The following is a 23,512-nucleotide window of genomic DNA, read 5'->3' as shown; positions in this document are numbered from 1 at the left end:
CCAGGTCTCTCGAAAAGAATTTCTTTTGATGAACAGAATGAGATTGGAGAGATGGATTTACTAGGCTAGAAGTAGACTCATCCTGCAGAAAATGGTTGTTGGTCATCAGTAAGACCAGGGCCACTGTTGTCATATTTCACCTAAATCCTGCAGACTAGGAGAAGGTGGCCCTTTCCTCAAGAAACTGTATTTTTATACAGTGGGAAATTGTTATAAATGACAATTTTGTTAGAATAAGGCATTTCACTGGCATATTGACAGATCAACATGGATGTAGATCACATTAGCTAGACAAACTCTCAGCAGGGTGTGATTTGCCGTGTATTAAACCTCTAGACTCTGAAATCAATTAAAATCAATACAGCCTCAAGTGTCCAAGGAGCACAGAGCAATGAGATAAGTATTCGCACTCTTTCAAGTATGAACTTTATATTTAAACATATTTTAACATATTTTAATATAGGTATTGCCTGCAATGTGACAACAAGGCATACACTTTGTTTAAAAGAAATATATATGATGGGAAGAGAGGAAGAGGAGTTCAGCCCAGTTGCATATACCTATATCCCAATCTGCTAGGTCAGAGGAGAGCAGATGGGTTGAAGATGAGCCAGAGAGAGGAACAGAAGTATTCTTACCACGAAAGTATACCTCAACTTGCCCGGTGAGTCCAAGGGCAGATAAAAGACCTCTTGTACACAGTTTGTAGGGAGTGACCTGGAAACCAAGTAGACTGGTGATGGAGCTCCAATAACCCTCATCTCTGGGAGAAGCTCGCTTAACTCAGGACAAAGCCTTTGCTCGCTCCAGTGACAATTTGTAACACAGAGGATCAAGTGAGCAAAGAGAGGGACTTCTCTGGATCGAATCCTGGCTAACAATAAAAGTCTCTTTGCTGACCTCAGAGTGTTGGAACTCCTAGAAGAAAGAAACTTTGTAATAGCAAAGTAAAGGAATATTGGATAGAGTTGAAGTGACCAGGACACTTTCAACTTTTTCAAAAAAGTGAGGGAAATTTTCAAATTTTTCAAAAAAGTGAGGGAAAAATAGGCCTTCATAAGATAATATGGGTCATGATGTATTAGAGATAATAACAAGATAATATTAACTACCTGCCTCCCAGTACACCATAAAGGGGAAGAAAATAGAGAATAGCTAAAATAGCAGGAAGACTAGGATATAAGCTAATACTAACAAATGCTGGGATGAGAACAAAACAAAGGAAGGTATAAACCTGAAAGAACAATTTCTTTCGGTTATTTGGGAGAAAGTTACCAACTAGTTTCTCCATGGTAGGTGTTTCGCTTTGTGCTAAGGAAATAGCAACAAACAAGACATACCCAGGCTTATAGTCTAGCAGAGAATACCGACATCAAGCAAGTAATGAAAAGTGTGTTAACTCAGCCAGCTACAAATATAAGTGAACTTCCTCAACCTGGCAAATGGTATCAATGAAAAACGCACAGTGATCATCATATTTAATGGCAAAGGATTGGGTGTTTTCCCCCAAGATCAGGAACACAAGATTGTCTGCTTTGTTCACTTCTATTTGGCATTGTATTAGAGGTTCTAGCCGGACAATTAGGCAAGAAAAAGAAATAAAAAGCCTCTATATTGGAGTGGAAAAATAAAACTGTCTTTACTTGCAGATTACATGATTTTTCAATATATAAAATTCTAAGGAAGCCCTTTAAAAATATTGGAACTAATAAACAAGTTTAGCAAGGTTGCAGGATATAAGATCAATATAAAAATAATTTCTATTGCTGTACACTAGCAATGAAAATCTGAAAATAATATTAACAATTTTATTTAAAATTGCATCCCAAACTACAATAGTTAGGAATAAATTTAACAAGGAAAGTGTAAGACTTCTACACTGAAAATTGTAAATCATTTTTCAAAAAAATTAAAGAAGATCTATAAAAATGAAGAGACACATGGAACAAAAGATTTTATATTGTGAAGATGGCAATATTCCCCAGATTGACCTTTAGATTTAATGTAATCTCTATCAAAATCCCAGAAGCTGATAAGTTGATTCTAAAATTTATATGTAAATGCAAGGAACCCAGAAGAGCCAAAATAGTCTTGAAAAGTAAAATAAAGTTGGAAAACTCACACTTCCTAATTTCAAAACTTACTATAAAATTGTAGCAACCAACAAAGTGTGATACTGGCATAAGATACACATATAAATCAATTGAACAGAAAGGAAAGTCCATAAATAAATTATTATATTAAATTGATTTTTGAAAAGGGTTCCAAGACAAAGAAACAGGAGAATGAATAGTTTTTTCAGCAACTGGTGCTGGGACAAATGAATGAATGCAAAAGAATGAAATTAGAACCCTACTTCACACCATGTAAAAAATGATCTCAAAATGGATCAAAGACCTAAATGTAAGAGCCAAACTATAAAACTTTTTGAAGAAAAACCAGAATAAATAGTTTGACCTTGGGTTGGGCAATGATTTCTCAGCTATATCACCAAAAATATGTGAGACAAAAGAAAACAATAGATAAATTAGACTCCATCAAAATTAAAGACTCATATACTACAGATGATAGTGTCAAAAACTGCAAAGACAACCTGCAGAAGGGGAGAAAAATTTTGCAAATCAAATATATAAGGAATTCATATCTACAATATACAAAGAACATCTACAACTCCTCTGTAGTAAAAATATAAATAACCCAGCTTAAAAATGGACAAAGAACTAAATGAACATTTCTCCAAAGAAGATATAAAATAACCCATAAGCACTGAAAAGATGCTCAAAATCATTAGTCATCATGAAAATGCAAATCAAAACCACAGTGAGATATCACTTCACACTCCCTAGGATTGCTATAAAAGACAGACAATGACAAGGGTTGCTGAGGATGTGGAGAAACTGGAATTCTCATTTGCAGCTGATGGGAATGTAAAATGGTGTAGCTGCTTTGGAAAACAGTTTGATGGTTCCTCAAAAAGTTACAAATAGAATTTCCATATGATCCAGCAGTTCCACTCATAACTATACACCCAATTGAAATAAAAACATATGTCCCCCCAAAAACCTGTGTACAAACATTCATAGCAGGATTATTAATAATAGTCAAAACTAGAAACAACCCACATGTCTATCAACTGAGGAATAGATAAAAAAAATCTATCAACTGAGGAATAGATGAAATATTATTTGGCACTTAAAAGGAATGAAGTACTGATACATGCTACAACATGGATGAATCCTGACAGCATTACGCTAAGTGAAAGAAGCCAGTCATAAAGGACCACATGTTGTATGAATCCAATCATATGAAATGTCCAGAATAGGTAAACTTACAGATTCAGAAGGTAGATTAGTGGTTGCCTCAGGCTAGAGGGTGGGACACAATTGGGGAGCAACTGCTGTGGGCATGCTAGATGGGCATGGGGTTTCTTTTTTGTGGTGATAAAAATGTTATAACAATCATATTGTGGTGATTGTTGCACAACTCTGACTATGCAAAAAACCATTGAACTCTATACTTTAAATAAGCAAACTGTACAATGTGTGAATTATATCTCAATATATTTCTTTAAAAGAAGGAATGGGCTACAACCAAGGGTATTGAATGTTATGACTGGGGAGGGGTGATATGTGAGTGAATAATATGGGAACCCAGAACATGGGAACCCAACTGGGCTAAGACATAAAGGATCAGGAGTTTGGTGACTGATAGCCAAGACAGAGCAGACAGAAAGGCCAAAGGCTTGAGGCTGGGAAAAGCATGGAAAATAGAAGGAAGTAAACGTGTAATGGTGTGGTGGGAGTAGAGAGAAGGAAAAAGAGGCACAAGTTGTGGTTAGATGGTGGGCAGGGGCCAGAGGAGACAGGCTCTTGTGGTCCATGTTAATGATGCCAGATTTTTCCTGTGAGCAATGGGAGGACATTGAAGGGTTTTTAAACCTGGAGAATGTAATGATTGGATTTGAATTCTAAAAAGTGTAGTCTGGCTGCAGGAAATTGATTTGAGGGATACGAGTGGATATAGGAAAATCAGATAGGGAGGCCAGGCCAAAGTCAGGGAAGAGAGATGATGTCTAAGAAATCTCAACTGAAGCAGTTAGCAGGGAGAGTGGGAAGTGAGAATGTGTAGACAATGAGCTCTTCCGTGAAATTTGGTTGCAATGAGAGGAAAGAGGTGGAGTTTAGCTGGAAGGGGTAGGAGATGAAGAAATTTAAAAGATACACATTTTTAAATGGGAGTTAAATGACTCCAGAAGACAGAGACAGGTTTAGTATTCAGAAGACAGAAGAGAGAATTCATTCAATCAGGCCCTTGAGAAGGTGAAGGGTAATGAGGAAGAAGGGGGGAAATAGTTACAGAGGAAAGTGGGTTTGTAGATTTGGAGGCAGAACTTCTTCACCTTCCTGCCTCCAATTCTGTAAAGCAAACCACAAGCCAAGAGTGAGTGGATGTGCTTTAATGATGTGATGCCAGAGGGTGGTGATTAATGAGGAAGCTAGGGAAGCGCTCCTGGGGCTGATGATAGGCATTAGTGAAAGAAACTGAAGTAAACACAATAATGCCTCTAATATTATCCTTCTATCTGACACATTTTTTAAAAATAGGAAGGGTTGAAAGATTAGTTAAGAGAGAATCGGGACCCTGTACAGGAGAAAAGATAGTAAGAGAGAATCCAGTTATTTTGAAAGTTTAAGCCTTTAGGCCCTGTGTATCAAATTAGCTTAAATATACAATTGAAGAATCATTTTTGATATTAGAAATCATGCAGATTGGAACAGACACAATAAAACTGAAAATAATCAAATGTTCTGTTTTTAAAAAGGAGTGAAAGGAGAACTCAAGGAAATACAATTGGGTCAAATTAACTATGATCTCTGCAGTATTCATTTGCGATCATTAGAAAGCATCAAGCGTTCATCAGGAAATATTTATGCTAAAACATTATTTATGGAGACAGTGTCTGTCTCTTGACTTCAAGGTACATGAATGGGAGATTAAATACTGTTTACAAAAACAATCGAGTTTTAGGTGATATTGATCACAGGTCGGCTGCGTGGAGAACTGTATACTTCAAAGGTACATTGGCACATAGAGAATGGTCACCAGGAGGTCTGGATGAAAACCAACAGGAATAATTAAAGAAGATGGGCTTTGGGCAAAACAGCAAAGGTATCCTCAAATATTTGTAGGTCTTGCATGTCCAGTATTTTTTTCTACAGTGGTCCAGAGAGTAGAGCCAGAAGCATGAGTAGAAATTTTCAGGGAAGTAGATGATTGCCTCTAGCTAAGGAATACCTAACACTTGGAGATGTCCAACAATGGGAACCACAACATCTTGAGCTCCCCTGTCCTAAAGGATTCTAGAAGACTGATGGGGCTTCTGCTACAGCAGGGTTAGGGTGTGGACTATGTAACTCTAGGGTCTGTTTCGTGAAAAAAAATGTAGAGGAAATGACGTGAGTGTTAATTCTTCAGCACACTCATGCTAGAGGGATAAACACTGATGCCTACAGATGTTCATCATCTGTCCAAAGCTGCACAGTGAGACAATGGTACAGCTGGGGCTAGAGCCTGCTCTTCTCTCCTCAAGGCCTGACCATTTCTACCATTTCTGTTGCTCTACACCATTCCATTTCTACCATTTCTCTTGCCCTTCCTGTGATGAGAGATACTTTTTTTCTTTGGAACTTCAGTAAAGAATTCTAAACCCTCATTCATGCCTTTCAAGCCATGCCTTTCCATAAAGGTCCATTGGTCTACATTGTCTGCATGAAATCTGCAGTATTGGCCTTGAAACTCAAGGGCCTTGAGCAGCTAAGCCTTGGTTCCCTTATGTAAGGGTCTGTCATCCCTGGGGAGGCTCTCCCAAGGAGAGAGTCTTATGTGCAGTTCTTAGAGGAGAAGGAGGACTCATGCTCCCAGGAGGGAAAGACTCCAAAGCTACCATGTCTTACCTGAGCCGTGGGTCTGCTTTCCTCTTTGCTTCAGTTGTACATGACCAGGCTCATCCACTGAAAAATAAGCATCATCATTACAACAATTCTTTACACTTGTTAGCTTAATACAGAGCAGGGCAAATGCCACCCTCCTCCCTTGGAAGACCTCAGTCCAGTCTCATCACCCCTTCCAGCTAATTCCAACCCAAGCAGGGTATGGGGTGGGGTTGTCTCACAGCACATCTTCTGCTACTCCCTGAATAACCAGGCAGTGAGACGTATATATCTTAGGTCTACCAGCTGGCTGGTCAGGAGCCTCTAAAACTCAATGGGAATAAGTTTAATGTACAGTGAGCTCAGCGGGCTGTCCTTCTGTTCCCTCCTGGATTTATGACTCCCACATAATCCTCTGCTTTATTAAGCTATTGGAAAAAAATAAAATCTGTCTGCCAAGATCCTAAAGCAGCCTGACGGCCAGCGATATATAAGGCAGTAATTGGAGGTTGGGGGGACAGCTTGGCTGGCCTTTGACAGATTGTTCAATATCCTCAGGGAGAAAAATGCCCCCTGGAATCAAGTCAGGGGAGGCAGCCTGGGACTGTGCCTGCCCCGGGGAGGGGAAGGTACCTCACCTCCATTTCTGTCAGGTAGAGTCCTTTTCCATCCTTAGAGAGGTTGCGGAAAGTCTCTAGGGTAAAGAAGGGAAGGTTTTGACTGACTGAGGAGGAAGGAATCCAGGCAGTTCAGGGGAGGCAGGCCTGGGCCCATAAGAAGCACAGGAGGTGATTCTGTAAAGCAGCCCCTCCTGCTCCATGGGGTGTGCCTGTCACCCATCCTCTTCTCTGTCCAGCCGAGCTCTGCACGGGGCGAGTGGCTCAGGGCTCACCTCCTCAGAGGGGCTGTGTGCCTGCTCTGCCCACACGCCTCTCCCTCTCCCAGCTTCCTTGCACTCCCTGCCCCTGCATCCACCCACACTAGGCTGTGGGGATGTGAGGGCTTGTCACTCTTTCAGTGATACAGTTTGGGGACCTCCCCTGTACAACTGAGAACTGTGTGGGGGCCAAGGCTTTTACCTCAGGCTTCTCTTTTACCTTCCCAGAGCCTTAGTCTCTCAATCTTTTTGCCCAGCTCAGAGCTGCAGGCTTTGCAGCGGTGCCTCGTGGCGTGGCGGTGAGAGGATTATGAGTGGGGAGGGGTCTGGCCTCTCTCCCGCAATCACAGCGGCCCCACTGTGGCCCGGGGTTTCACACTAGATTTCATTAAAAACAAAGGGTCACGCTGCTAGAAAGTGTGGAAACTTTGGCCCACACAGTTGGATTTCTGAAGCCTGGGGAGGGACCTCCTGCCCCCACTTATTCACTTGTGTGTGAAATTCCTTCAACAAAGACCAAAATCCTTCATTACATAACTGAAGAGCAGGTTTCAATGATAAACACAACCTGGAGACGGGGACAGCGTGATTTCAATTAACCTTGTTCCTGAGAGAGGGGCTGGGCAGGGTGATGAGGAAAAGAGACCTGCGATGGGGAACTACAGGGGAGAGGGGGTGCAGAGGGAGCTGGTCACACCATCTACAGACTCGGTTGGCACCTCACGCAGGTTGCCAGCCCACCCTGCTGCTGAGGCCTCACGCAGGCCTGGGGTGGGGTAGGGGGTGGCCGGTCCTCTCCTGTGTTCCTCAGTCACTGCCAAGGTCTCTGGGATGCCCCTCGTTGACACTTACTTGCCATGACTTCAAGCCGCATCAGGAAGCAGACCAGGCTGGGGAAGCTGACCCTGCCGACGCTGTCGCTGTATCTGAGTGTCACCAGATGCAGCAGCTCATGGCTGACAAAGATCCCTCTGAGGAAGTCTGGGGCCACAGGTGAATGAGTGAGTGAGAGGAGGCTAGGGCTGGAGGGTTCCTCTGCCTCTCAGGGTCTGAGAGACCTGTTCAGAGGGCCCGGCAACCTCCCACCAACTCCTCCCACTCAGCCCCCTCCCTTCAGTGTCTTCTCTTTCTTGTTGGTTGTTAGGCCCCAGGAACCTAGTTCTGGAGTCTGGCCAGAGACCACGTGAAGATACTGAAGACCTCGCTCTGGGGACACATCAGGCTTCACAATCATCTGATCATTCCCACGTAATGGGAGAGCTGCTGGGACACCTGGGGGTTGCTTCTAGCCCTGCCTCTGTCAAACTTCTCTCTGCTGATGACCTTGACAACCTTCCTCCTGACCCATGACTATAGGTGGGTTGTTTATGGGTGCTGCTAGTGTAGGTGGGAGTGGCCCCTGGCAGGAGGAGAGACTGTCCTAAGTCCATCCAGGGAAAAGACTGACTATTGGCAGGAGAGCAGAATGCAGAAGGTGGCCTCAGGCAGGCAGGAGCTCAGCGCCTTGTCATCCTGTGCTTCTAGTTATAAGCTCCAGGGAGGCACCGACCTCACAGGGGCAAAGTGCACACTGGCACATAGTCAGGCTTTGCAAGACTTAGAGAGCAAGTAGAACCCTGCAAGCCAAACCATCCATCATGGGGACAAGCCTGGTGGCCCGTGAGCCTCTGGCAGCCAGAGACACAGGTGGTTTCTCTAGCGGAGTTAATAAAACATGAACTCAATTGCCTTTAGATAAGCCAGGTCCTCTCCTGCTTGCCACGTTCTCAGTCATCTGTTTTCTGACTGTGAGCTCCATCGCCCCTTTCACTTACTTGCCTGGCTGCTGAAGTCTTACTGAATTGAATTTGAACAATTTTCTACTTTTTTCTCTTTTATTATTCTGGAGTCACGTGTGAGGTCTTTTTTAAAAGATTTCGTCTTTAATGGATTCTTAAAGTGTGGTCCCCAGACCAGGGGCATGAGCATCCCCTGGGAGCTTGTTAGAAATGCAAATTCCTGAGCCCCACCCAGACCTCCTGATCAGAGGTGCAGCAATCTGTGCTTTAACAAGCCCTGAAGGGGATTAGGAGGCAGCTCGGGTTTGAGAGTCCCAGCTCCACGTTATGAAGCATTAAGGGGAGGATCCAGGCTACAGGTGGGGGCAGCAGTCTGATCTTTCTGCCCTGTCTCCAGGCCAGGATCCACAGAAGGGAGGATGATGGAGACTCTCCTTCCAGTGACTCCCGGGGAAATGTGATTTACATTTTATTAAAGGAAGGTGGCCATTTCCTTGTGCAACTTTTTTTGTGATCCATTTTCCCCATTGGGACAGTGGAGGTAATGATTCCTGCCCTTCCCAGTTTGCAGGGTAGTCGAGACAGTCAAATGAGATGACACGAACAGAAGTGCTTGGTGAACCATGGAGCACTTATGCACCCTAAGGGATTATTATCATTATCCCAGGGCTGAAAGCTTTTGCCTACTTGAAGCAGACAGATGCCATTTGATTTAATTTAGCCCCAAACTCTCTGTGAAGAGAGAGAGATCATTAGCCAGCCTGTGGGTATTTAACCCTGATGGCCCAGATACTGAGCTGGAAGCGCGTCTCCGAGGCGAGCTCGATTCCTGGTAGGGTATCAATCATGCGGTGGCTATTTTCTCACAATTAGAGCTGTGCTGGGGAGGAAAGACATCTGGGAAAATTGACTGGCATGTGAGAACTCAGACAGGGCAACTATGTTTGAGTCTGCAACCGTGGAGGCCCCCTAGGGTCAGTGTGAACTGGGGAGGACACGAGAGCTGCAGCGCTCCTCTCTCCTGATTGCCTGGCACTGTTGTGCCAGCCTTGCTACTGGGTCCCCACCCCATCACACATCCCCCCCACCCCGGACCTTGGGCACCACAGCTCCAAAGTCCCCATTGTACCTGTATTCTCTATGGCCTTCCACAAGTCCGAGCTCAGGAGGACTCCAGGGCTTGTCTGAACCTTCTGGAAAACATGCTAATAGGGGAAGAGAAGCAAGAAGTCTGTGTGAAGACTGGAGAGGTCCTGAATACTCCTTTTCCATCTTGGGAGCTTGCTTCCCTAAACCTCAGAGGAAGGCACGGTCACAGCACTGAGGACTGGGAGGACACAGTGGCCACACCTGGTGAACTGACCATCCTGGCTGCCCGCTGAGGGGCTGTGGCTGCTTCCCTCCTCACCCATGCTCCTTCCTCTTCTGCACCGCCAGACTGGGTCCTGACACATAGGGCAGTTTTCTACCTTTGAGGGGAGCATAGGGCTCTCCAAAGAGTTTGTGTAGGGTAGTGGTTAAGAGCACAGGCTTTACAACCAAACTGCTAGGGTTTAAATCGTGGACTATTTACCAGCTGTATTACTTTTGGCCATGACTTAATCTTCCTAGGCCTCAGTTTCCTCATCTGTAGCATAGGGCTAATTACAGTGCCTACCTCATAGGTTTGTTGCAGGGAGTAAATGACTAAATATTTATAAAGTGCTTGGGAGAGTGCTTTGCACATTAGTGAATGCGCTATAGAAAATATTGAAAGCAGGTTAGAATTGCTTCCTGTAGCCCAGCACAGGGGCAGGCCTTTTCTACCTCTATCCAATTCTCTGTATAATCCTGGTCAACATCATACTTCACAGATGAGGACACTGATACTCAGGCAGGGAACATTTTGCCTTGGATTAGGTGTGTAAGTGCTGCAGGACTGAACTCAGGACCCTAATTTGGGTCTATGCCTACCTGTCCCCAGGAGCTACTCCAAAGCAAAGTACCCACACACAGGCATGTGACTGAGGCCAACCGTGGGAGACAACTGTTGCAAAATAGCAGCTGGACAGCTTTTTGGGGGCCTTATTTGGCTTTTGGTGAGTGCAAGGACAGACCTAGACTGTTCTCAGGAATTCATTCGTTCATTCGGAATTTCTTCGGTCATTTATTCAGCATTTTGAACCCCTGCTGTGTTTTAGACACTAGGGAGGCTCTGGGGAAAGATGGATATGAGGGAACCCTTGCCCTGGGGGACCCAGGGGAATGGACATGCTGGCCGTCGCAGTGCCCTGCAATGAAATGAGAAACCAAGTGACCCCTAGTCAGGGATCCGGGGATATATACTGAAATAGCCACACAGGAACACTTTTTTTCAGCCTTTAAACATGTTATGAAAATATTTAGTGACATGGCTAGATATTTGATGTATTTATTGGCATTTATTAGTTTTTAAAAACAGATTATACTTCTATTTGGCATGTGTGGGTATACATATAACAAGAAAAATTCTGAAGTATGAAGGGTAGGTGGGCACCGGCCAGTCTCAGGGTGCAGGGAGGGGAGAGGCAGGAGGGGCAGGCTGAAGGGGCACAGGTGTGACGTTTACAGGAAATAGTGAGTCTCCTTTAGACTTGTATTGGAGTCTAAAGGAGAGAGTGGGATGAGTGGAAAGGGCTTCTCCTGGGCCCCAAATAGGGACCCACTTAGAGGGTCTTGCGTGCCACTCTGAGGGCTTAGACTTTGTCCTAGGAACAATGGGGAGGCCACATTGAGGCCTCACGCCACATCTGTGTTTTTGACAGATCCTCTGGCAGGTGGATTGGATGGGAATGAGATAAGCTAGCAGGTGTTGCAGCGGATGCAGGGGCGGGGGTGGGGGGAGATGCTAGCAGATAGCTTTAGCTTACAGGGACAGCATTCTCCTCCCACCTCCAACACATCCCTCATTCCGCCACCTAATTGGGCATTGCCTTGTGCCTTCTAGAGTTGCACTACGTCTCCCCAAACAACACGCGAGCTCTCCTTGAGGTCAGGGGTGAGATTTCCTCTTCTTTCATACCCCTGAACCCTGGTGCAGGGTTAGACACCCAGTAAATCCTTGCTAACTGGACAGAATGAGAGTGCTAGTCACAGAGAATGTGCCCATACCTGGTAGTGAACAAGGCGCTTCCACAGTCGTGCAAACTCCCCTTGGTTTAGCCGCCCATTCACTTTCAGCTGGGTAAGGAGTTAAGAGTGAACCAGCCAGCGTGCAAGGTGCAGAGGGGCTGCTGTCCTGCCAATGAAGCCAGAGCAGCTCCATTCATCACTAGCAACACCGTTGGTCCATTGTCACCTAGACGTGGCCCCACGCCAGCTGGCTCCCGCTGTATCTGAAAGGGACCTGGCTTAGATTTGTTTTACAAAGAAAAATGCGCAATTGGAAGAAGGAACTCCTGAGGAAAGGAGGCCAGTATCACTTGCATCCGAGGGAAGAGAGGGGTCTAGAACACAGCCTTCACCAGTTGGAGTGGGCCCTCTGGCTCCAGAAATTGGGAAGGAGCACGAAGGGGTCATGGCAACCCCAGAAGCAACAGCCACAGACGAGCACGTAGAGCCCTGTATGCATAAGTGTAGAGGGAATGCATCCCGTGGGCATGTTAAAGCCAGCCCTGGCCGTGCCGTATGATGGGTTCAGTGATGACTAACGAAGGGAAAAGCATTAACCTCTGAGAACTGGAAGGGGAGCCAGTGAGTGAGTAGGAAGAAGGCTGAAAGACACCTGTCCGCTTTGCAGGGGTCCAGCAAATGTGACCTCCCCTAGGGTTACTCACCCTGGGCCGTGGCACTATGAGGACCATTTGGATTCCTCTGTGGGAGATGGGCTGTGTCTCTGATAGATTCCAAAACACAGCCAGCAGAGACAGGGCCTGATTTATGATTTCATCAAAAAAGCCCTCTTGTTTCACAACAGCCGGCTTCACAGTCCCAATTCAGCCTTGTCAATGGTGCGGGAGCAGGGCAATGCGTCTCAGGAGACAGCACACTGCCAAGTGAGGGGCTGGCAGGGCAGCATCTGGGGGTCTACACTCATGGAGTCAGCCTCTTCTGCTTGCCAAGCGAGGGGTACACAGGAGGAGGATGGCTCGCTGGGGAATGGAAATCAGGAGGAGGGTCAGTAGCCTGGGGTTCAATTCTTGGTCCCACACTTGTAGCCACGGGCCTGGAGTGAGTCTCTGAACTGCCTCTGCCCATCGTCTCCCGCTACGAATGCAGCATAGCAATGCTGGGATGCAACTGCTGTGTAGACCAGGCAGTTTTCCATGTTTTGGTGGTAGTTGTCTTGATTGAATTGGGGACTTGTTGAAGTAAGAAATTTAAATAATGGAGACTCCTCCAGTGGGAAGCGAACGGGTGAAAGGGAAAATAGTTCCCAACGGTGCTATAAAGGGGCGGTTTAGGATAAGGTTAGAGCATAGACTTTGGAGGCTGAAAGCTCCAACTTCAAATCTGAGCATGAGTCCTGACTAGCTGTGTGATCTGGGCAAATTACTTAACCTCTCTGAACTCCTGTATCTTCTACTGTATGATGAGATGATACTTTTTTGTATCACAGGGATTGCTTCAAGAATTATGAGGACACACACAAACACACACACACACACACATCCCAGTACACTGATCAGCACATAGTAGGTGCTTGATAGATGGTAACTGTTATCATTGTTGCTGTGGCACGTTAGTGAGTTAGTAGAGAATCCCCAGAAACTCAGGGACAGGGAAGAAGAGAAAATACTGATGGGAAAAGGGTTCCCTACTGTCCTAATTAGGTCTCTGGGGAAGCCCACAGAGCAGAGGGGTGCTCAGAGCATGGGAGGGATGACCACAAAGGATACTTCCATCAGAGCCACCAAGCTGCGGCACTCATCTAAGGAGAACATGTCCCCTGGAGGTCCTGAGGAGAGAAGGACAGGAAGGACTGAAGTGTTGACAGTGGGGTGTGGGGTGGGGTTGCCAGCAGGGAGGAGGATGGGGCCAGCTTGCCCTTGGGCTGCTCATACCTGTCAGAAGCTCCTGGTTGAGAAGGCTGTGAAGCTGGGTGGCATCAATGTCCAGCCTCTGATCCAAACAAGGAAGGAATGCAGGAATTATATCAGTGCCAGGATCTGAGAGGCACATCTGCCTGCCGTGTAAAAGCACTCAGATTTCCAAGCACTTAGTCCCCACAATGTACCCATCTTGCCCTCGTCATGAAGCCTTACCTGATGGCTCCCAGCCATAGTAGTGACTCCCTCCCCTGCACATCTGTCATGTTGGTCACTCCTGATGCTTGGCCCCTGGTGTGGGTGATCTTGCATTCCTCTCTGTATCCATTACTGGACTGAAAGCAGTTTAGTCCTTCCCACCAACTCTGGCACTTAGGAACCCCTCAGGGTAAGTATTGTTGAATGAATCAACTCAACCCTTCAGATGTGTTCCCCAACTGCTTCCAGGAAGAAACTAGGAAAAACTATGACTACTATGTGCATGTGTGTGTGTGTATGTGTGTGTGTGTGCACGTGTGTGATAATAGGAATTAAAAATACCAGAAACGTGGGCTAAGAGAAACTGCTATCATTGAGCACATTACTTAGCATTAATTTTCCCAGCCACTGAAGCAAAAAGGGAGACATCATGGTTTTCTTTGGATTAAGAGCAGGAAGCAATTGAGGTTGGGGAGGGAGGAACTCTTCCTGGCCTCCACTTCTGGGGCAGTTAACTACATTTGATTTTATATTGGGGGCATCCAGCAGGTTGACAGGCAGTGTCTTTGATGACAATTTCACAGAGACATGGAGCTGTTCTATATGCGGCTGTTCCTCACGTCCAGCCTGGGAAGGGAAGAGGGGATGCTATGCTGCTATCGCCCTGGGAAAGCATTTTCATGGGGAGCTGGTGCTGGAAAGATTTATCAGCAGGTGGCCCTGTAGAGTGGCACTGGTCAGGTAGAATAGGGTGCCTCCTGGGGGTCTTCTGAGAATCAGCACCTTCCATCTCCCAGGATTGGCCTTACCACCTTGAACTGGAAGCACAAACAGCCCCAGAGCCTGTCCGGATGGGGTCCTCACCTCGAAGGATGACCCGTCAGGATGCCCCTGAGGAAAGCATCCTTCCAGTGCCTGAAGATGGTCTTCGGGTCATTTCTCCAACATCTCACTTTGGGTTTTATCAGGAAAGTTGGTGTTGAGTGACCACTATCAACTGAGTTTCTCTTCCAGAAACTCAGGACACCTCGTTTTGAACAGCAGTTAGCATGCTAATGAAGAGTTCCAACTTCCATGGAATCGTCCACTATAAAGCAGCTTTGGGGCATGGACCATGTCTTTTTCCTCCATATTCCCATGTGAGAACACAGCCTGCCCTGGGTCCTGCACTCCATAACCAACCAAAAGAGTCTGAGGAGATGAGGGTAAGAATGGAGGTGAGGGTTGCTTAAACAGTCTCCTAAAAAATTGCATGTTTGGCTTGACCACCACAATGCAAGATGCCCAAAAGCTATTCCTTGGGATTCCCAAAGCTTAGTGTGGGACTTGTAATGTCCGGGTGCTGGGTAAATGCTGGCTACTTGGTGGATAGACCTAGCTCATCCCAGAGTCTAAGTGGATCCTTCCTTTCCCACAGGCAGACCCTGGGTTATGGAGCTGTCACCACTACTACAGTGAATGAAGAACCGGTGGTAGTATCAAGTCATTGTATTAGGTTTTTTTTTTTTTTTTTTTTTTTTTTTTGAGATGGAGTCTTGCTCTGTCATCCAGGCTGCAGTGCAATGGCACGATCTTGGCTCACTGCAACCTCTGCTTCCTGGGTTTAGGCAATTCTCCTGTCTCAGCCTCCCGAGTAGCTGGGACTACAGGCGTGCACTACCATGCCCGGCTAATTTTTGTGTTTTTAGTAGAGATGGGGTTTCACCATGCTGGCCAGGCTGGTCTCAAATTCCTGACCTCCTGATCCACCTGCGTTGGCCTCCCAAAGTGCTGGGATGACAGGCGTCAGCCACCGCAACTGGCAACCATTGTATTAGTTTAAATCTGGTTAAAGTGATAGAAAAGATCAGAAGAGAGGACACTGAGTGCATGGAGGAATATTTTGCTTTAAACTTTCTTTGGAGGACACAGACCCTGAGGACAGCTTGTAGGATTACAGAACACTGCCAGGTGGGTCCTTCTCAAGAGTGCCTGGCTGAGAGGTGAAAGGGGGCTGGAATCTAGTCTCTTTTCTGCTTCCCAGCCATGTATCTGGCAGAATGCCACACTGGGGTCTTATTCTAATTCCCACGAAGTCCCCCTGTGGGCCACCAGTCACCCTCTATGAGGAGGAACTTGGCTGTTGTTTGGAAAAGTCCTGATTAGAAAATCTGTCCCATCTTCACATATGGCAAACATTTTTATTTTAGAGGTACAGGTGCATGGGCCATGTGTGAGAATTTGCCACCAGCCACTGAAGGAAGCTTAGTCTCAGGCATCCTAATCAGGCCCTGCTAACCACCTCAGGGACTAACCTTCACGCAGGCATCTGCTCTGGGGGAGGTGATCTGTCTTAATTCAACAGAAATGATTGAGCACCTCCTCGGGCCAAGGACAGTGATCAGTGTTGGGGACAAGGAATGCATATAATATCATCCCTGCCTTCGGGAGCTTACAGACTGAGGACAATCATCTTGGCCGGCCTTGTCATGCAGAGAGTGAAGTGCCTCCTGAATCAGCCCAGATGGTGGACCTGGATCCTGGGCTGGTACCGACTTCATGGAGGTCCGTGTTCCTGTGTTCAGCTGCTCTTTGCAACACAGGCCACTCATTCCAGCCACATTCTTAGTTTTTCCCTACTTTGGCCCAGGCTGCTTCTGGGTGACCACTGCCCCATTAACCCTCTGAATGCAGAGGCAGGGCCTGCCATCCTTCCTGTCCTTGGCCTTTTCCTGGTTCAAGGCGGCAGGGTAGAGATGATCATCGGTATCACTTTCCGCTTTCCACACTAACACAATTATTAACGGTAAGAGGCCCATTGTGCAGAGCCCCTGGCAGCTATTTTATTCTGACAAGTCAAGGAGTTCTTTATAACAGTTTATTAAGCCATTAAGGAAATCCTGTGTGCGCATAGGTGGTTTGGCAGCAAGGAAGCTGTATGTGCTTTCTGAAGCTGGCTAGCTCCCGGGAGGAACGATGCCAGGTTTGTGGGAGGTGGCCGAGTAGGAGAAGGAAAGGTTTCAAGGGGTACTGCCAATTGCTTGTTTAAAGAATTAGAGGGCAATACACCTCACACCCCATAATTATCCCCTCTCTTTCTAAGCTCTACATTCCATCTTGATGTCCCCCAGATGACACTGGGTGGGGCGCCACGTCTCTACTGAGCATGGCAGCCAGAGCAGTTCTGGAGATGATCCAGAAAGAGAGGCAGGTAAAATAATCCATCAAGTCACTTCTCCTTTCTGCATCCCAATAAGGGCCTGTGAGAGCTGTCCCTCCCTCAGGTCCCCTTTCTCTGCTCCCACGTAAGGCCCCTGGGTGCTAGGTACCATACCTGCTGAGCATATCTGTTGAAAATGCTTTGTTGGGAGCCATGTTCTGAAGGGCTTCCCTGGATCAAAGGGAAAACAGACAATGTTAGACTTCTGGGGAAGGAGGCCACCCATCTGGTACAGCAAGGGCGCAACAATCCCTGCCAAGATCTGAGAAAGAGGCTTTATTGGGCAGTTGGAAAAACCCTTCTGGGGAATGAGAAAACTGAAGTTTGTGGAAGGAAGAGGGCTGGGTTGAGCCTAGCCTTGGAGGCCTGGTCTTCTCCCCCTACCCCACCTCTTTGAGCCTTCATCGGCCTATCATGGTGTCTCTCTTTTCATTGGTTGGGGGCAGGGGGAGGCACAAAGAAGGAGACGGAAGCTCTTGGGGATGGGATGGGGCCAATGAGGCTTGCCGGCCAAACCTTGCTGCGTACCTACCTTCATTCTGAGGTTGAAATGGCTGCTCAGGTGCCTAGAAAATCAGAGGACAGTGTGACAAGGATGACCAGTTCACCACTCAAAGGGGGCCTGCATATAGAGGGCACCCAGGTGGCACTGGATATTGATGCCAAGTTCCTGAATGGGGCACCCTCAGCACTGCAGGACGTGAAGTGAGCAGCTACAGCACTGTGGCCACGAGCCCAGCCTTTTGGCTGGAAATGGTCTGGTCTTTAACTGTTTAGTAAATGGTTCCTTCCACAACCAGATACACACTTCCAGCAACCCCCATTGTCAGGATGGCAGGTAGGCTCTGCCTTAGGTTCCATCTCTTATTGGTGGTATGATGGCGGCCTGGCATGCTGGACTTAGAGGGTCTCACCAACGCTCAGCTGCAAAGACTGCCGTAATGATGGCAATGTCTGTCTTGGGCCCAAGAGGAGACAAGGGGCCCAGTGGGGTGAGCACTTGCTGGTCCCAGTCTTGAATGATCAAGTTGGCATGGAAGACCCCCCCATGATGGACTATTTCTTTCAGGCCCATCTTTCACTGTCTCCCTGCTATACCCCACATTTCAGGCCATGTGACATGCTGGCCAAATACCACCTTCCTGTATGGATGCCGATGCTACTTACTCTCCAAGCAGCCCTGTGCACAGCCACTTCCCTGCTGCCATTCATGCTTTTTTCTTCTACCTACCTTCCCATGGCCACCATCGCCTTCCCTTTTAAACTATTAAATTATGTTTTTCTTCAAAGCCCAGCTCAAGTGCCATTTCCCTCAAGAAGCCTTCCTCAGTCCCTCTTGCCACTCAGTCCTCCCTTGCCACTTTGCATTTCCATCTGGCAATGGACCCATCCTGTTTGTGGTCTGGTTCTTGGTTCATAGACTTTCTCGCTCCCCCTTTATGGTGAGCTGCTCTAGAGTGGGGCCAATATCGTGTCCCCAGTGACATAGCACAAGCTGCACGAATGCACAGAGCACTGCCCATAACGACACAATGTGTTTTTATAAAGTTAAGTAGAATAAAACATTTAGAATCCCAGAGGGTTCTGTACCTGTCACTGTCTGGCGTTTTCAGGAAGATTCGGAGCAAGAACTCCACTGATTTTCTCCGTGTCTGTGCAACCACAACATAGTTCCCAGGGCTCAGATGGTAAGTCTTGGTGAAGTTGCGGCGGAATTTATTATTTGAGCTTTGGACAGCGTTTCCAAATGAGGAAAAAAACACGGGTGGAAATTTCTCCCGGAACCGCTGGAATTAGAGGAAACACAATTATTGTGAGAAAGCCTCCTCTGTGCATGGACCCCAGGCACCAAGAAAGACCCACCACCTTCTAGACCCTCTGCATTCACCAAGATAACATTACAGGCTCTATAAATGGAGACAGTGCTCAACTGAACTCTCAAAAAGCAGTAGTGTTTAGACTGTCATTTCATCTAGACCCTGGACACTACAATGGATGCAAAGAAATACTACACACAGTTTTATCTCATTGAGTCTAACAGCATCCTGAGTTTCTGAGCTTTCTCTCCCTGCTTATATAGAAAGAAAACTTCCATGGAAACTAGTGACATCATTTTGACACTGATTTTCTTCTGGGGCCCCTAAAGCCCCTTCTCCTGAATGTTTAGCAGAATACTTTGGACTGCTATACCACTACAGAATTGAATTCTTTTCACTTTCTGTTTCATCTCTCCAGTGAAGCCCCGAGATTCCTTCTCATTGGAGAATAATGGGCCCTGATCATTTTCCTTTTATTTCAATATTTTCTTAGAGATAAAACAACAAATATAATGCAGTTCCTATTACCAGATGTCACATACATATTATATAATGAAAACCCCTTGCTAAACAAATTTTCCCTACTATAGTCAAGCATAGGGATTCCATTTCGAATGGTTATGCAGCAGGAAATGATTATTTATGAGCTATGCCTTGCAGGGAAAATGGGAAAGGGGAAAGTTTCTTTTCAGGGGTAGGGACAGGGCTGGGCTCCAAGGTAAAACAGGAGATAGGCCACTGCCCCAGGGGTATGGCAGGGTGGCATCTCCAACGTAATTCTGCTGACATTAACAATAGCCTCAGCATGTTTGGGAGCCTGACTTGCTTGGGCCCTTATGGCAAAAGCAATGATGGAATCAGTTCTTCTCCAGAGGGTCAGCAGTGTCCCGTGGCTCTGGGTATGGGTGAGTGCGCATGCATGTGTGGGTGCACGGGGAGGCAGTGGGCATGCAGAGGTGTGTGGGCAGCATGCCTCCTATAATTAGAAGGCAACAGTCTCCCTGCTTACCCATTATCTTGTCCTGCTCCCTCTGTTGGCCCCTCATAGCCCTGTCCAGGCTCCTGATCCTTCAGAACAGACTTGCTCAGTGGCAGTGGGAAGTGTGAGTGTGGGGGAACAACGTGGGGGTTCTTGGTCCATTGCTCAGAGTATCCAGCATCAACAAACCACACACCCAGGACTGGTCATGCACAGACTCGACTCTAGTTCTAGGGATGGGTCCTGTGCTTTTCCTGGATTAAGTGCCACTTTGTTCTCCAGCTCTGGGACCTGAGACACTGATGGCTCTTTGCACCTGAGTGCTTCTCTCAATGCCCATCCCAACCCTCCACTTCATAGCTGGGGTGTCAGGGACCAGAGTCAGATCCTGACCCCAGCTCTGTGGCTGGGCAACCACCGTCACAGGCAGGCTCCCCTGGAAGGCCCGGAGGTGCTGTAATCACTCGTTGCTGTCTGTGGCCACATCTTGCTCCTCCCTTTCGTCTGTGGTCCCCAGGCAGATGCACCTCCCTCTTGGTGGCTCAGCACTCTCAGCCACGGGCAGAGGGGTGAGTCTGAGTGCCTGTGAGGATAGGTATTCCAAACTCCACCTGTCCTTCTCCATCCTTCCTCATATGGGCAAGTCACCTTTCACCAATCCTGAGCCAGATGATCTGTTTAGGAGGGTGGCAGTTTCTTGCAAGACGGGCTCAAGGATGTACCTTGAAGCTGCATTTGGAGAGCATGCATCCTGCTTATGGAGGATTTGGGGACTGACTACTTTAGGAGGCTAAAGATCTTTCCAAGGTACCCCTTAGTGCTGCTCTCATCTTAAATAAAAAGGAACCATCTCCATCAATCTTCTCTATCAGAGGCCACGGGCCTGAGGATGGTTTCACTTGAATGTTAGCAAGAGAACAGCTCAAAGGGTCGAAGCTTCAGACCAGGACACCTAACTATTCTCCTGCTTTGTGAACCTGTTTGGGGATTCTAGGCCTGTGTCTGATGTAAGACTTAGCGAGACTGAATTTGCAGCCACTGAACACATGGAGGCCACGGGCGTTGGAAGTGGCCTAACACTTCACCAGCAGACGGCAGCAGAGGTGCAGGGCAAGGAGGACGCTGAGCCATACCTGTGAGCCAGCCTGTTGGAAACAGGGAGAAAGGCAGATTTAGGTACTCAGACGCAAACAAAAAGGCAAGCAGAACTGAACAGCTTGGCTCATTGGTTTCATCCCTGCATTCCTTCTCCTTTTCTTCCTCTCTTTTAAAGAATTTATTTTATACCTGTTATGCCATAAAGCATTTTTTTTTTTTTTTTTTTAAGATGGAGTCTCGCTCTGTCACCCAGGCTGGAGTGCAATGGTGCAATCTTGGCTCACTGCAACCTCCGCCTACTGGGTTCAAGCAATTCTCTTGCCCAAGCCTCCTGAGTAGCTGGGATTACAGGTGCGTGCCACCATGCCTGGCTAATTTTTGTTTTTAGTAGAGACGGGGTTTCACCGTGTTGGTCAGGCTGGTCTTGAACTCCCGACCTTGTGATCTGCCTGCCTTGTCCTCCCAAAATCCTGGGATTATAGGCGTGAACCACTGTGCCTGGCCACCACAAAGCATGTTTTAAACACTGACATATTACTGTCTAACAAGATGAAGTAAAGACAAAAGAAATTTTTCTTATAAGAACAAGATACACCATCACTTAGAGTCTTCAAACACTATTGCACTCTAACTTTCATGATTCGACAAAGCATTCATGGACCTATCTGCAGACTAGTTTTAACAGACACATAGCTGTAAGCAGACATGACTGTCCTAAATTTATTAGGTACGAATTTTACAAACATTACTTATATCTGTGATAACATTAGAGCTGGAGAATATTGCACCTTCTCCAAGTTGCATGGTGAGAACCACCAATAGCACGGCAGAACTTATGGCCCTTTCCAAGGCCATGGCTCTTGCAGCCTGAAGATGTCAGCCCACACATCTCCCCATGCTTGTGGACTGATTTGGTGACCCACTGGGTGTCAAGATTTCCTCTGATAGCTTTATGGAATGGATCAATGAGGATAACCTCAAAAAATTTATAAGTGGAACACATTCCTCTTCCTTGTGTGGCCTGCCTGTTCCTTGGCACACCTAGAGGTGAACTGGGATGACTGGTTACTCATGCTCTGTGTGAGGTTGTAAAAAATGAAACCCACTCAATTGCAGAGAACAGCAAGAGGAAGGAAACTGAGGCAGAAAAGGAGGTGTCTGAGAGGAGGAGGTATTCTTTGGTCAGCCCTGAAAGGTGTGGTTACTCTTCACAGCAATGCTGATCGCATTGAAAGGCAGGGGGAAATTTTGACAGATAGCACAGAACCTGGCGCAAATGTAAGCTGCCTAACATTGGGAGCTTCCCTGAGAAGTCAACTTCTTTTTTTCTATCAGACCACTGTAAATAGATGGGAATCTGTTCTTGCACTCCCATCCCTGATGCTTGCAGGAATGTCTGTGTGCCTATGAATGGGGAGATACCCATGTTCCAGTCTTTTCATGTAGTAGAAGGAATACCTGAGGATGCAGTTCCATTGTAAGCCTCTCTACAGTTTGCAAAGCACTTTTATGTAATGTGTTGGATATTCACAATAATCCTGCAAGCCAATGTTGGGCTCCCTATTTTATGGGTGTAGAAACTGAGGCTCAGCAGTTTAAGTAGCAGAGTTGGGAATCGGGGAAGCTGTGCTTCTTGCTTTGTAATCAAGCCCTGTCACCACCAGGTGATGTCTTCCTTAGTTGGCTTGATTATTTTCCATTGTTAACACTGGGCCCCACCCATGTGTACAGACCTCTTAGCCGACTTCTCTGGAGGCCAAGGGTGGGCTGGGAGGAAGGTGGAAAGTCCAGGCCTTGGGGAGGAACTTTGAGGGAGGTGAGGATGAAATGGCTCATCCACCCTCATCCTTTTCACTGTCCTGTCCTTTCCCTGCCTATTCATATCCCATCAAGGTCTGGTTGGACATAAAGCAGAGCAGTGCTCCCACAGCAACTGGGGAGTCACAGACCCATGCCAGGGCTGGAGCATCATCGTATCAGCAGGTCAGCACTGGAGCCTTGGAGCTCCATTTGAGCCCTGCAGCTTTCTGAGAGCCTGGCTGCCAGCAGGTACCTTGCTGTTTCTCAGCTGAACTGTGAAAGCAACCCAAGTGTCATTTGAGTTGTCCAGGTCTGAACTGTTCTTTGACATTTAACTCAATCAGGATCTTGCAAGATCTGCTGGGATCTCCAGGAAGCCTGAGGAGCTCTTGGGTCTGAGAGTTCCTTCAGCAAATTGGTAAATGGTGAGAAGTAACACATCTCTGGCCGAAAAGTAGGAAAGTGGGCTTGATGTGATTTTAAAAATGGGGTGGTTACAATCTTGGTAGGGTTCCTGAACTGTGAAGACTTTGGGTGAATCAACACAAGGCCCATGGTCACCCATGTGAACAGAGCCTCAGAAGTTGCGTGTGTGCCGGGGCAGCTCTGATCCTTCTCTGGGCTTCTGTCTTAGCTCAGAAGAAGGAAGAGTTGGCTGAGATGTTTCTAGTAGGCCTCTTTGGTGCTTGACCTGGTCAATCCTGGCTGGGCAGACCAGGGGCCTCGGTTCCTTCTCAGCCTTTCACAAATCTCTCCTTCTGCCTTTAGCCTTTTCTTCCCAGAGGTGAGAGCTGGAAAATCTGAGGGTCCTCTTAGAAGGCGCCAGAGTC

At 46.9% G+C, this 23,512-nt stretch overlaps 1 protein-coding gene across 1 annotated transcript in view; it reads right to left on the bottom strand.

Annotated features, from left to right (window-relative positions):
• The window catches only part of CAPN13 (calpain 13), a 91,006-nt gene that overhangs the window by 2,037 nt on the left and 65,457 nt on the right, over positions 1–23,512 (bottom strand). The window contains exons 12-22 of the mRNA XM_002812157.4: positions 20,918–20,929; positions 18,579–18,775; positions 17,521–17,554; positions 17,103–17,159; positions 13,607–13,664; positions 13,442–13,500; positions 11,715–11,783; positions 9,715–9,790; positions 7,660–7,788; positions 6,569–6,624; positions 5,955–6,011 (exon numbers count right to left, since the gene is read on the bottom strand). Of these exons, the coding sequence (XP_002812203.3) occupies positions 5,985–6,011; positions 6,569–6,624; positions 7,660–7,788; positions 9,715–9,790; positions 11,715–11,783; positions 13,442–13,500; positions 13,607–13,664; positions 17,103–17,159; positions 17,521–17,554; positions 18,579–18,775; positions 20,918–20,929 (774 nt within the window). The 3' untranslated portion in view covers positions 5,955–5,984. The remainder of the gene's footprint in view (positions 1–5,954; positions 6,012–6,568; positions 6,625–7,659; positions 7,789–9,714; positions 9,791–11,714; positions 11,784–13,441; positions 13,501–13,606; positions 13,665–17,102; positions 17,160–17,520; positions 17,555–18,578; positions 18,776–20,917; positions 20,930–23,512) is intronic.

The sequence above is a fragment of the Pongo abelii genome, chromosome 12 (assembly GCF_028885655.2).
Source record: "Pongo abelii isolate AG06213 chromosome 12, NHGRI_mPonAbe1-v2.0_pri, whole genome shotgun sequence".
NCBI lineage: Eukaryota > Metazoa > Chordata > Mammalia > Primates > Hominidae > Pongo > Pongo abelii.
Note: the sequence above shows the minus strand (reverse complement) of the source record. Positions and strands in the feature narration are given on the sequence as shown.